This window comes from Haemorhous mexicanus, chromosome 27 (assembly GCF_027477595.1).
Source record: "Haemorhous mexicanus isolate bHaeMex1 chromosome 27, bHaeMex1.pri, whole genome shotgun sequence".
NCBI classification, from domain to species: Eukaryota; Metazoa; Chordata; class Aves; order Passeriformes; family Fringillidae; genus Haemorhous; species Haemorhous mexicanus.
In genome coordinates, this window is record NC_082367.1 from 2,499,077 (window position 1) to 2,513,568 (window position 14,492).

Sequence of the window (14,492 nt, forward strand, 5' to 3'; positions counted from 1 at the left end):
CCAGCCCCTGCTCCCTCCAAAGAACTTTGTAACATATTGTAGAGGCTGGTTTGGTAATGTAGCATTTACCAGAATCACTGCCTAGTAAACCCCAGGCTTTCTCTTTGATAAGTAATATTTAGTTATAATGTGTAACAGCAATTGCAACTTGGTAATTATCAGTGGGTTGGATAGCTAATACCTATTGGTAAATAAAGGTAAGAGAGGAAAAATACCAATAATTCTTACAAGAAAATACCAATAATTTCTTACAAGCTGAGCAAAAATCAAAGGTGGGGAGGAGAGAGTGAAGGTGTTAAACATTGCTAATATTTGCTTGGTAATTACTACAGCTGCTTATTTAAAATGAGAAATGTTTTGCCTATAGTTTCTCATATAGAATGCTGTTCTCTGCATCAAATGAACAAACTAGGGACCTGATTTACTTGGAAATAGTCACAATGATCCTGGCAGATTAGGGACCTGATTTACTTGGAAAAATCACAATGATCCTGGCAGATTAGGGACCTGATTTACTTGGAAATAGTCACAATGATCCTGGCAGATTAGGGACCTGATTTACTTGGAAATAGTCACAATGATCCTGGCAGATTAGACATCCAGCCATGCTGCATGAGCAGTGCTGGAGTGAACACTTGCAGAGTCAGGCACACTTTTCCAGAAACATGAACTCTTCTCTACCAGCTCCCCTCACTGGCAGTGAAGAGAGATGCTCAGCCCTGAAGGGCCCAGCTGCTGCTGGGCTTCACCAGAAATTCTGATGCAAACATACTTGTACTTTGGATTTTTCAGTGCAATACATTACAGCACTGCCTGGTTTTCTCCCAGGAGCTGCATCCACGTTTGGTTATGATCTCTGGATGGGCACATTCCCAGAGCCAATTCTAAATGTATTTCATGTTGTTTGAACAGTGCTTTTGTCTTCAGGTTGGGCTCCACACCTACTCTATGATGCATGCTTGAGTCAATTGTTCCAAAATGCAAGAACTTACTCAAAACTTGCTCCCTTTTTAAAGAAAAGGGTCTTCAGAGGGGTTCCTCTTGGCCAGAGTGCCACCTCCTGTCCTGCCTTCTGGCCACCTGCTGTTGGCTCTCACTGGAAGCAGCCTCACTGCTGATCACACTTTCAGCATGACAGAATGGACCTGCTCTATTTAGTGGATTCTGCATTTAAATGAAAAGTGAAAATAACATACCAAATGAATTTTCAGTAGTTTGCTGAACTTTAGCTCTGTTTTCGGCCATCCCTTTGCAATTCTCCAGCTTCAAGAGAAGAAAATTAATTCCCTAATTCCTCTAATTTTAGTGTGAACTTAAAGGAAACGTGCAACTTACTAAAGGACATTTTATCTAATTTCCCTTTTTTTTCTGTTCTATTTAGTGAAAGAGTAAATTCTGTACTTTTATTTCAACATATCTACTTTGTATACATTATTTATGCCAGCCCAGCACTGCAGAGGTGCATTGAAGCTTTCTTGCAGCCCAGCATCCTCAGAAAGTGTGTCAGCTGCACCATGAAATCACAGTGTGCAGGAATTGCCCCACTCTCCAGTAATGGCTGTGCTCCAGAAGGAACAGATCTGTGTTGGGACTTTGTTTACCCTTGGACTGAGCACCTCTGGTTATCTGGGCAATCTCTGCAGCTCCATGCCCAGAGCCCACATGATGACACTTGGTTCTGAGGAGCTCCTGGTGGCACCCAGCCTTCTCCTGCCTGTCAGTGGACCTGCCCTGGCACACCTGGTGCTCTGCTTTTCCTCAAAGAGGCCCTTCCCTGCCACCTTGCCCTTGCTCTCTAACTGCAGAGAGTTAAACTGGCTGCAGCCTGGCACTGTATGTCAGCGTGCTGTGCTGTGCCAATCTCACTCTGGTTGGCTGGGACATCACCTTCCATTTATTTCAGGGCTTTGAAGTGAAAAAAATTCCCATAGTCCATGGCCAGGAGTGTGATGGTGTTCACAGGGGTCCCAGGATGAGGGAAGAGATGAGAATCTTGACTCCATGTTTCAGAAGGCTGATTTATTATTTTATGATATATAATAGATTAAAACTATACTAAAAGAATAGAAGAAAGGATTTCAGCAGAAGGCTGGCTAAGAATAGAAAAGGAATCAATAACAAAGGTTTGTCTGTGACTGAGACAGTCTGGACAGCTGGACTGGGATTGGCCATTGATTAGAAACAACCAGGTGAGACCAATCCCAGATCCACCTGGTGCATTCCACAGCAGCAGAGAATCATTGTTTGCAGTTTGTTCCTGAGGCCTCTCAGCTTCTCAGGAGGAAACAATCCTAAGGAAAGGATTTTTCATAAAACATGTCAGCGACACAAGAGCACAGGTGAAGCCCAAGGACAGATGGACCAAGAACAGCGCTGATGCAGCCAAGGCACCCAAGAGGATTCCCGTCCTGTGAAGTGTGACAAAGCTGGTGACAAGCCAGGGTGACAACCCTGCCATGCCGGGTGGGGCTGTTGGGCCGGTGCTCTCAGCTGCCTGCAGGCTGCACTGCCACCCCACGCACCGAGCCAGCCCGAGAGAGGCACACGCGGGAGGCGATGGTGCTGTCTTATCTAGAGGGGATGTTATCTTATCTGGAGGTGATAACAGCACCAGCAGCAGGGAAACTTCCCTGTCTGACCATCCAGGAGCCACTCTGGCAGCCACACTTGGACCATCGGAGCCCCCTGGCAGCCACCCCTACACTCAGACAGCACCCTGGGTTCCTCACCAGGTTTCTCATGGCAGTCCTTGTGTTTCCAACCCAAGGTTTCAGTGGCAGTCCTTGTGTTTCCAACCCGAGGTTTCCATGGCAGTCCTTGTGTTTCCAACCCAAGGTTTCAGTGGCAGTCCTTGTGTTTCCAACCCAAGGTTTTCTGTGGCAGTCCTTGTGTTTCCAACCCAAGGTTTTCTGTGGCAGTCCTTGTGTTTCCAACCCAAGGTTTCAGTGGCAGTCCTTGTGTTTCCAACCCAAGGTTTCCATGGCAGTCCTTGTGTTTCCAACCCGAGGTTTTCCATGGCAGTCCTTGTGTTTCCAACCCAAGGTTTTCTGTGGCAGTCCTGGTGTTTCCAACCCAAGGTTTCAGTGGCAGTCCTTGTGTTTCCAACCCAAGGTTTCAGTGGCAGTCCTTGTGTTTCCAACCTAAGGTTTTCTGTGGCAGTCCTTGTGTTTCCAACCCAAGGTTTCTCATGGCAGTCCTTGTGTTTCCAACCCAAGGTTTCAGTAGCAGTCCTTGTGTTTCCAACCCGAGGTTTTCTGTGGCAGTCCTGGTGTTTCCAACCCGAGGTTTTCTGTGGCAGTCCTGGTGTTTCCAACCCAAGGTTTCAGTGGCAGTCCTTGTGTTTCCAACCCAAGGTTTCAGTGGCAGTCCTTGTGTTTCCAACCCAAGGTTTTCTGTGGCAGTCCTGGTGTTTCCAACCCAAGGTTTCAGTGGCAGTCCTTGTGTTTCCAACCCAAGGTTTCAGTAGCAGTCCTTGTGTTTCCAACCCGAGGTTTTCTGTGGCAGTCCTTGTGTTTCCAACCCAAGGTTTCAGTGGCAGTCCTTGTGTTTCCAACCCAAGGTTTCCATGGCAGTCCTTGTGTTTCCAACCCGAGGTTTTCTGTGGCAGTCCTGGTGTTTCCAACCTAAGGTTTCCATGGCAGTCCTTGTGTTTCCAACCCAAGGTTTCCATGGCAGTCCTTGTGTTTCCAACCCAAGGTTTCAGTGGCAGTCCTTGTGTTTCCAACCCAAGGTTTCAGTAGCAGTCTCAGATGTCTTTTAGGAGCTGCCATCTGCAGGAGCATCCCAGGACCTCTCGCTGATCTGAGAGATCCTGGGAAAAATTTGCCAGTCTCTTTTCCCAGCCTGGCGCTCGAAGAAGGAGTCAGAGCTCCTCAGTTCTCATTCTCAAGGTTGTTTATTGTTCTTTATCGATAAAATTCTTTCTCCTGTCCTGCTGAGGTTTGTTCAGCAAGACAGCCCAGGACACTCTGCCTGGCCCCGGGGCAGTGTTATGTCTTTATACTAAAAACTTCGTATACAATGTTTACAATTATTTTCCAATACCTATCACCCATGTTAGACAGTGAGCTTCTACTCTAAACCAATCTAAAAGTGCCACCATCACAGCAGAAGATGGTGGCCAAGAAGAAGAAGGAGAAATGCAGGACACGCCCAGACTCCTCATCTTGCCCCCTGGAACTCCATTCTAGAAACCCCAAAATCTACTTTTTCACCTCATGATAAATTCACTGTCATTCCACTTAATTTTTTTGTGGCTTGCAGATCTTCATCTAAGGTTGGTAACTTGCTCCATGGTCATAATCAAAACCACAGGCATTTTGGGCTCTGTGCCAGGGTCTCTGAGACCCCTGTCAGGGGTCTTGGCTGCTCAGGAGAGCCAGAGGGACGTCCTGGGTCCTGCCACAGGAGCTCAACCTGCAGCTGGCACTGCTGAGCACAGCTGGCACTAAATGTGTTCCTCAACATCCAGGTTCTGCCCAGGGCTCCTCATGCTCCAGAGGTGTGTGCATCCTGCCCAGGCAGCACATCCCTCTGCTCTCAGGAAACATGCTGGATGGCCACTTCCCACTCCTGGGCTCTGCTGTTTCTGGATTTGTAATGTCTGTGCATTTATTTTCTACTTTTCTTAACAGGCAGTTATGTGTATGACTTTGTACCTGACATAATTTATTGACTGCTTGTCATTTAATATTATTTTCCTTCAGTACCTGTAGTTTACACAAACTTAATTTCTTTTTCTTTTTAACAGGAAAATAATTTACCTGTATTCATCATTCTTTTGTTGATTAAAAGGTAACTTCATTGAAAGACTAAATTATTGGAAATATGTTCATTTTGTCTAGATGGTAACTCTTCCTGAGTACATGATAAATATCATGTACTGACTTTGCTCAGTTTACAAAATGGTCACGGGGAAGGGATTTTCTCTTCCTAGAGAGAGAAAAAATCAAGAAAGTGATAGCCTAGTGTGAAATACGAGACTTTTCTATGTCTCCTTCTTAGAAAAGTACACCTCAAAAGAAAAAGCATGTCTGAAAATGTTTAACTGACAGAAGGTGGTTGTACATAAAAATATCAAACACACCAAATTGAAAAGTGTTGCTTCTTCTATTAGGATTTAGGAGCTTAAGAGAGGCTGTTTGAGTTCAAAGTGCTGATGTTTCATGTAGAATATTGTGCTCCTCTTGCTCCACAGATTGCCAGCTGAGTGCCTGGATGGATGGCATGAATTGGTACCAGAGGTGACTGAGAGAGGCTCCTCTCCTGCAGGGCTGGGAGCAGGCTGGCCTGGTGATTTTCTCCTTGCAGAAGTTGGGTGTTCTCCCTGTAGCCCTCACAGCACTCTTCAAAGCCCTTCCTGACCCACATTCAGGATCTCTTTCAAGAAGGGTTGGGCTGCCATAATACAAGTGACATTCTGGGACTCATGGAAGTGAGTGAAATCTGTCTTAGGATGTTTCCTTCAGGTTTGTGAAGACTTCAGGAAATCCAGCCCTGGTGAATGCAAGGAGAAGTATGGAAAGCCTGCAGATTGCAGACTGTGCTGTAATGTGCACCAGTGCATTGGGGTCTGGCACCCAGCACCTGACTTCAGCATTTGAAGACTAATTGTGGAAGGGAAAACCTGAATAGTCTGGAGAAATAAATGAAAATGGAGATCTGTACTTGAAGAAGTCTTGATTTGCAAATGTGGGAGAAATAATGTTTACAGAAGGAATTCAGAAGTATTGTTTCATATGTTAGGTACTCTACTAATAAAGTGTCCCTTGTAAATACCAAAAACATGTCACTCAGCTATTAGAGAGAAAAGGAAAATAATCTTGAGGGTAGCTTTGTCTCCAGCAAAGGGGCATCAACTGCATGCCCAGATGTTTCTTTTCCATCTCTTACCCTTCAGTATTGATTTATGGAACTTTGTAGAAGATTAGGTCAGAAAGGAGGTGTGAAAAAAAGTTAGCAAATAATTGTTTTATTTTCTTCAAGATGAAAACCACTTGAATTCTCATCACTTATAGTACTGCTTTCATTGTTGTACACCAGACTTGTGTCTGGATGACATTTTGCTGTAACAATGATGTAATTGATGTGATGTGATGTGATATGATGTAAAATCTTGCATAGGAGAGCACCTTATCTACTGTGTCAGCTGAAGTTTTCAACAAGTTAATAATTCTTCAGTGTTCAACCAAAGTATGAAAAATTCTATTTTATCAACAAAAGTGAGCATCTTTCTTCATTGTCCCAGAAGGATTGCACTGGAAGGTGAAATCAGAGCAGAGGATGACTCAGTACAACCATTCAGCACAGTTCTCTCTCCAGAGCTCAGCAAATAAATCATTAAATGTCACTGAAACACCTCTGTCTTGGGATGAAAGGACACTCCTAGGGCTGAAGATTTCACTGTCAGTCCTCCTGGCTGTTATAACTTTGGCAACAATCCTGGCAAATGTTTTTGTTGTTATTACAATTCTCCTGACTAGAAAGCTCCACACACCTGCGAATTACCTCATTGGCTCCTTGGCAGTGACTGATCTTTTGGTGTCTGTGCTGGTGATGCCTGTCAGCATTGCTTACACTGTCACCCACACGTGGGCCTTTGGCCAGCTGCTGTGTGACATCTGGCTGTCATCAGACATCACGTGCTGCACAGCCTCCATCCTGCACCTGTGTGTCATTGCCCTGGACAGGTACTGGGCTATCACAGATGCTCTGGAATATTCCAAGCGCCGCACTGCTGGCCGAGCAGCCCTCATGATTGCCGTGGTCTGGATGATTTCTATCAGTATCTCTGTGCCACCTTTCTTCTGGAGGCAAGTGAAAGCTCATGAAGAAATTGCAAAGTGTGCTGTAAACACAGAGCAAATTTCCTACACGATTTATTCGACTTGTGGAGCTTTCTACATCCCAACTGTGCTCCTCCTGATATTGTATGGGAGAATTTATGTAGCAGCTCGATCCAGGATTCTGAAGCCACCCCCATTATATGGGAAACGTTTTACTACTGCACACCTGATCACTGGTTCTGCAGGCTCTTCCCTCTGCTCCATTAATGCTAGCCTTCATGAAGGGCACTCCCATTCAGGTGGATCCCCAATATTTCTGGGTCATGTTAAAATAAAACTTGCAGATAGTGTGCTGGAAAGGAAAAGAATTTCTGCTGCGAGAGAAAGGAAAGCTACCAAAACCTTAGGCATTATTCTGGGAGCTTTCATTTTCTGCTGGCTGCCTTTTTTTGTCATATCCCTAGTCCTACCAATCTGCCAAGATGCCTGTTGGTTTCATCCCATCCTACTGGACTTTTTCACCTGGTTGGGTTACCTAAACTCATTAATCAATCCAGTCATTTATACAGCTTTTAATGAAGAATTTAAACAGGCTTTCCAGAAACTAATACTTTTCAAAAAGTGCTCCTCTTGAGACTCTCCTCCTGTGTAACTGACCCTTGTGCAATCTCACAGCCTACCTGAAACTTTCCATGCTTTTATCCCTAAGGAACCGACTGGTAATTGCCATCTCTGCTCTACCCTGTTCTGTGCATGTAAATTTCTGGAAATTTCTTGCCAATTTGATACTTTCTGTCTGGGATTGTACATGCCATAACAGAACTTGTCCATGGTCACTGCAGTGATCATGTGTGTATATAAGATCAATGAGACATGAAATAAGCTTTGCAATGAGGCAAGGTGTGTGAACCAGGGAGTTTGTCTTGTGTGATGAGGTGACACATTACCCTGATGGGAGGAAATTGTGTGTGTATTTACAAGACCTTAGTATTTCTGCTGTATGTTATTAACCATTTATGTCAGCTGAGAGAGTTTCTGGAGAGCAGGATCTGATACTTATATTTTCTATGGCATGTATCTTACCCATGTGAAGCTGATGAAACCTGTAACTCTTTCAGAAGATGTGTGACACAGCCTGACTATAATCAGCAGCAGGGAAGAGAAGCATAGCACAGATGTAAGTTATGTAGATATTTCACAAATGCTGCAGTTGAAGCTATGCTTTCGGTGAAGTGTAGAAAGGAGACAATTTAGTTGAATTAATTATTACACATTTTATCATGAGTAGGGCAGCCAGTGAAGAAATGCTACAAAATAAATAGCATGAAAATGATTGATCTTATATTTCTGTCATTTAACTTTTTTGCATGCATAAACTGAAACAGGAGAATATGGTTAGTGCCAGTGTGGAATGACTAGGGCCTCATAAAACAGCCAGAAGTTTCACTCCTTGGTGACAAGACATGGGAAGTTAGACAGGGGAGAACAAAGTGACACACCAAGGAAAACTCTCTTAGTAATTAAGGTTGTTGGGGTGGATGTGGCATCCCTGTCTCCGGAATTCTTTCAGTACTGGTCAAACAAACTGTGGTCAGGAATCACTGTCAGGACGCTCTGCTGGGGTCACAGAGCTGGTCCCTTCTCACCTGCCTTTCTCTGCCTCTGGGATTATTTCCCTGATTGGCAGGTGGGAAGTTGGCACATGGAGGTCTTGGATGAAATCAGCACACCAAGTGGTGCAGCCCAAATTTTATGCAATGTTTTAGTCTCTGGGCAGTTTACATCAGAAGTGTTGTGTCTATACTGAATATGAGAGCCTCACACTGCTTTGAAAATCACCCCATCATCTTTCTGACCTCCCTTCCATCTCTCAGCCTGCCCCAGTACATCTCCACCATGCACTGCTGTGGCCATCCCAGCAAAATCCACCACAGTGCATGTCCACCCCAGCTTTCAGCCTCTCCTTTGCATTTGTAGCACAGCTTTGCAGCTTCTCCCTGTTGCTGCTGCCTCTGCTGAGGATGGACCATGCAGTGATGCCCCAGCACCACCCACGTGCTGCAGAGTCAGACAGAGCAGCTGTGTGGTCACAGAAGGGCAGTGCTCTCTCTCACTGAAGGCATTTAAGGCTGCTCTGTTTGGGACATGGTTCCTCCACCCTCCCAAAAGGGCACTGCTCTACTTCTGCCAAGAGGTTTGGGGGGTGCCACGACACGGCCATGTCCACACAGTGTCCTCCCACGGCGTGTCCAGAGTGGCACTGCCACATCCTGAGCTGTGCTGCTGCATTGCCTGGGGACAGGAGAGATGACACAGGCCACAGCCCACAGGGGAAGGCTTGAACCCTAAACCAGTGTGGAAAACTGAACTCCCACCCCTGAGGCCAGTCCCTGGTACTGTTCAATTTGCTGTTGTAGCTGCAGTCAACTTTTCATCCTCCTCTGATGATGACAGTCTGAAATGTTCACCTTTGGGCCAGTTTGTGATGACTTCCAAGATTCTGGATGATTCACTTGCTCAGTATGAAACACAAAATTACAGATCATGGTCCTGGAAGAGCCTTTGAGAGGCTGGTTGGTGCATTCCCTGCCTGTATCAACTGTGCTTTTGTTCTCTTCCTGTATTTCCTACCCTTGAAGATTTCCAATTATGAACAGAATGGCAAGATACAGCAAAGGAAGATGATCCACCACTCTTCTTTGACACTGTTTAATTCAAGGGTAAACAAAATAGGCACTTTCTTTGGTTAGATTATAGGTTAATTTTAAAAGGCACGTGGTTCTATATGACACCATTCTTATTGTTAGTGAATATTTGATAGCATACCTCAGTAATTTATATTGGAAAAAACAGTGATAGGGAACTGTCAGATAAAAACACTTGCTAGAGATGATCATAAATTAAATAGCACCCACAGCCTCTGAGTTAAAGGAGGAGGCTCTCATGTCACAGAGATCAATGTCCATATTTACCAGGTTTTACAATGCTCTGTGAATTGCAGTCCAGAGCACACAAATGTATTTCACAGAAGGTACATGAGGGCTGAGTGATTTCTCAGTGCCTCTCCCGTGAAGCTCTTGCAATACTGAGCACAAAGATAAGTTAAAACATGTTATATTTGTATAGAAGTACATATTGATATGTCCAAGAAGATAGTTATTTCAATGATATTATAATATCAATATTATCAGTTATTTCAATAATATTATAATATAATTCAATATTATATTTATTGAAAACAGAAGATATAACTAAATATATATCAAAGCATGTGTGCTCACTGCAGCACCCTGCATTTAAATTCCAGTGCAGGTTATTCCTACAACCAGGGAAGAGGATGAGTGTCAGCAATGAGGAGTCACCATGACAGAAGACTGGCAGGACAATGAACGTGGAACATGATCACTCCTCCCAGGGCAAACCTGAACTTTCCTACATGAAGGAAGTATGGCCATTGAAAGCCTGTGGGTTGAAGCAATCCCACCATGCTCACCAACCTGAAAACAGCTCCTTGTCAGGGGAGTACAAAGGAACAAAATGCACACTAGGAACAAAATGCACAAAGGAACAAAATGCACAATAGAGCAAAAGAACAATATGTAAAACTACTTAAGTGTATGAAGCCCTATTGATGAACAGATCACATCTTCACAAACAAAGTGTATGAAGCCCTATTGATGAACAGATCACATCTTCACAAACAAACATGCCCAAAAGTCCCCTTCCTGTTTTGTATATGTAATCAGTCTATGATGTTATGGAAATGTTTTTGCAGAACACACTTTATAACACAATGTCAGAATGCTTTCATTGATAATTATGATATTTTACCACTCTGATCTAATGCAAAAGGTACTTTGGTACTGTGAAGACATGATGCTTTGTATTTTCCTGTCTATTCCACAGCAGTTAATGATGGATAGACAATTTCAAATCTTGAACTACCATGGAAACTACTTGGTTCCCTGCTTTTCTTTTTTGAGTTCACAACTCCCTCTGCAGTAAACCTTGCCAGTCCTCGAACAAATGTTAAGAGAGACAGCTGTAGCTATGGTGCCAGCCTTGAAATTATATTGGCAAGCACCCTTGGCATCCTTAAATGCACCCTTTCTGGCTCCATGTGTAGACCTAATTTAGCTGACATTTTTAAGATGTCTGCTCCAGGAAGAGGTGAAACATCCCCTCAAACCAACAGACTTTGATGACATTATTTACATTACCTAGGTTGCAAGATTGAAATGAGACTTGTGTAGAAGACTCAGTAGTGAAGATGTCTGATGTATTCAGACCAACCCTACTCATAGTGTGTGTAAATCCTGTTTATTATTCCCAGCAATTGCCACTCCCCATCCTGGTGTTCTCCAGGTGTGTCAGGTTCTGACTGCTTTTGCAGCTGGTGAAGATGGACATGAAAACTCTTGGTTTGAGGAGATGGTGTTCTCACTGTACTGAATATGCTTTCTGACTGAGAGGAAGATGGCAGCAGTACAAACTAACAAGACATCAACCTGTTTCTTATGTGCTGCAGGCTTCTCAGTACCTTTGTTACCCCACCTTGACATGGCTGCAGGCTTCTGTGGGGGCTCATGGTGGCACCCAGCTGATTCTAGAAACAAGAAACAGTCATACACACAAAACTCCAAACCCAACAAAACTTACATTGCCATATAGACTGCTGACAATGATGTGAGACTAGCAAGCCATGCAGCACTTCTGTCTACACAAGCATGATTCTGTTTCTTTTTCCCTGCTTCCTGTGAATTTAATACTGTTCCTAAGCTCTGTGTGGCTTCTAGCACAACCAGGGCTCCAGCTCAGTCAGGAGCTGTTAGAAATTAATTCAACAAATATCAGGATCTTATAATGACTCTGATCTCCTAAATGCTTAAAACCCAAACACCTGGAGTCAGGTAATAACAGGAGAATCTCCATTTCTGGTGTGCAGAGAGAAGCAAGAACCACTGGCTTAGAAAACAGTGGGCTAATTCAACTCACTAGAGACACAGAAGTATTGACTCTGAGTTAGTTGTCTGCCAGTTTGATAAACAGAACAAATGCCAGAACTGGTGCAGAAGAAGCAGCACACACACAAGTAATTTTAGGAGGGACATACAACTGCATGTGTCAGCAGCAGCAGCAAGATCAACTCAGACACCTCACTTAAATTCTCCATACAAACAGAGGGGGTACAGAATAGCAAGAATACCTGAAGAGTCAGTTCAGGGACCTCAGGAACTGGAAGTTGACTCAGATAGACATTTTAAATAACCCCAGAGAAATCTGCTCTCTGTAAGTTTGGCTAATCCCTTTTGAATCTCATGCCTCTGGTGTTCATGGCATCCTTGAGCCATTCACTTCTCACGTTATCAAGCTGTGCATAAGATGCACGAGTTCCTTTTATTTGTTTAAAGCTACTACACCCATATGGATCCTCTGTTGTCAGACACACTGACAGCTTCTGCTGCTTCCCCATATAATTTGTGATTTTATTGTGTTTGTCATCTCTCCTTGCCCATCATCTCTGGTCACACCTGCCCACATTACTTACACCACACTCCCTTGGAACTATGCAGCCTTTCTATCAGTCATTGTGGGGACATCTGGGGGAAGAGTTTTCTACCAGTGGTGCTGGCACCCTGCTTTGGGTTTTGGAAACCCAGCACCCACGCTTCCAATCCAAGACATAAGCATTGCAACCATGCCTCAGGCTTTGGTGAATCCTCATCGTGCAGCAGTGCACACAAGAGCAAATGCTCACTAAGGACTGAGAGACACTCCTCAGCCTCCTGTGCCACCAGATGCCAGCAGCACTGGCACGGTGAACGGAGCTGCTGCTGGAGGCAAAGCACAGGGTGTGAGGTAAAGTCCTGACCCACCCAGCATGAGTGATGGAGGGAGGTGACAGGAAACAAACTGAGCTGAGCTGATAAGAGAGGAGAAAGAAGCCCCTCACCAAGGTGGCAACTGAACCAGCTGCTGGGTGGGGTCTGCAGTGTGAGGAAGAGAGTGAATAGAAACCCAGGAAATGATAAATGCCAAATCTGTGGATCCAAGTGAGAGACAAGCTGCCTGCTCTGTGTCATGCAGAAGCAGCATAGCTGCAGCTGGTGGTACAGTGCACGTGGCAACAAGGGCTGCCACTGCCCAGGCTGGTATTTTGAAGAAAAAAGCTTAGTGAGGTTAGACGCTTAGAAATTTCTGTCCAGGGAAAGGAAATGATGTAGAGGAAAACTAAGGAAGCTCTGGCTGCTCTAAGACAAAGCAATTTTTTTCTTTAATATTTTTAATGATGGGGACTTAGTGCAGTCAGTGGAAGGTGCAGACAAAAGTACAGAGAGTGGAATGAGGGCTGTTACAAGGTGAGGAGGCAGCTCCCCTTTTTCCCCCACAATGGCCAGTGGGTTCCCAGCCTGTCCCAGCCCGGCCGAGAGGCCGGAATTGCTCACCGGCCTCTGACGGCGCCTGCTGGGGCCTCGGCCGGGCACGGGCAGCGCGATGCTCGCAGAGCACCGGGCAGCTCCCGCTGTCCTTCACCGCGCCACCCGCACTCCCGGGCTCTGCTCACCGCTCAGCTGCACCGGGAGCAACTTTTCCGGTCAGTGATGGATGGGGGAGGTCTCTCGTCTCTGATCCCATCTCGGCATCCCCGAGCTGCAGATACCAGAGGTGGAACCAACCACAGCTAGATCGACCACCAAGTCTCCCACAGTCTCCAAGAGATGGCACTAAAGGGGGGATGCGGCGGGAGAGGAGGACAAAACCTCGCTGTGCCACCTGGCACGGGGCTCTGCCCTGCTTTTAACGAGCCGGGACCGGCACCGCCTGCCCCGACACCAAAGCCCCGAGGCAGCGGCAGCCCCGGGCCGGCTCCGAAGGGGCTATCCGGCAGGCTCTGCAGCACGAACCCACCGTGAAAGCAGCCACAGCAGCGCCTCCGCTGCGCCCATCCGCCACACCAACCGCGCCCAGCTCCGCGCCGGGGCCTGGCGGAAACTTTCCCCTCCCTGCCCCGAGCGCCCTCGGCCCCCCCAAAATGGCGGCCGGGGCCTGCCCGCCCTCTCCAGGGCCGGGGGCGGGCGCCGCGGAGCCGCACGGCGGCCGGGCCGGGCCGCCAGCCCCCGCCCGCTCCCGTGACGTCAAGCACCGCCCGGTACCGCGTCCCTCCCCTCATTGTCAGCGCCCGCACCCGCCGCCCGAGCCCCGGAGCCCCTCGCGGGCTGCGGCTGCCCAAGCCCGGGCTGGGAGGGAGCGAAGCCTGGCCGCTCCTGCTGCCCAGGTAGGCAGAGGTGGGCGATGAAGGGGCGGAGGGCGGGGGGTGCCGCAGACCGGCGGGGCGGGGAGGAATTTGAGGCATCCGCTTTGTCTTTGACCGCCACCGCCTTTCCCGTCCCTTCCCGTGCGGGCGAGCGGGTGCCTCAAGGCCGGGTCGCCCGCGGTGGCGGCGGCGGCGGCGGGGACCCCCCGCGGGAGACCCGGCCCTGAGGCGCCCGCCGGGGCCTCGGCTCCCGCTCGGAAATGGAGCCGCCGTCGGGCTCCTTCCGACGGGACCGGAACAGCCGCTTTCCTGAGCGGAGATCGGCCCCGTCCCCGCCCGGGAAGGGCACGGTCCCACCGGTCCTCGCTGTAGCGAGCTGCCCGCAAGGAAGTTCCTAACTCCATTGGCTGCGGCTTGGTTGAGATTTTGGAGGTTTCCAGGCGCTTAACGCG

The 14,492-nt window shown here is 47.0% G+C and overlaps 2 protein-coding genes and 1 long non-coding RNA gene across 3 annotated transcripts in view; 2 read left to right on the plus strand and 1 right to left on the minus strand.

Moving 5' to 3' along the window:
- Positions 1-6,180: 6,180 nt before the first annotated feature.
- Positions 6,181-7,419, plus strand: HTR1D (5-hydroxytryptamine receptor 1D). The gene has a single exon (XM_059868819.1). It carries the CDS (start codon positions 6,283-6,285, stop codon positions 7,417-7,419), a length of 1,137 nt encoding a protein of 378 aa, XP_059724802.1. The 5' UTR covers positions 6,181-6,282.
- A 3,959-nt stretch (positions 7,420-11,378) lies between these two features.
- Positions 11,379-13,850, minus strand: LOC132338883 (uncharacterized). The gene is made up of 2 exons (XR_009489556.1): positions 13,695-13,850; positions 11,379-13,510 (listed from the first exon to the last, which is right to left on the minus strand). It is a non-coding gene; the product is annotated as an uncharacterized LOC132338883 (long non-coding RNA).
- Positions 13,851-13,919: 69 nt separating this feature from the next.
- LUZP1 (leucine zipper protein 1) overlaps positions 13,920-14,492 on the plus strand; it is a 32,167-nt gene continuing 31,594 nt past the window's right edge. Inside the window, exon 1 of the mRNA XM_059868830.1 lies at positions 13,920-14,061. The gene's annotated coding sequence lies outside the window, so the exon portion shown is untranslated. The remainder of the gene's footprint in view (positions 14,062-14,492) is intronic.

Coding starts and splice junctions, on each gene's coding strand:
- HTR1D (XM_059868819.1), top strand. CDS start 6,283: ATGACTCAGTACAACCATTCAGCACAGTTCTCTCTCCAGAGCTCAGCA.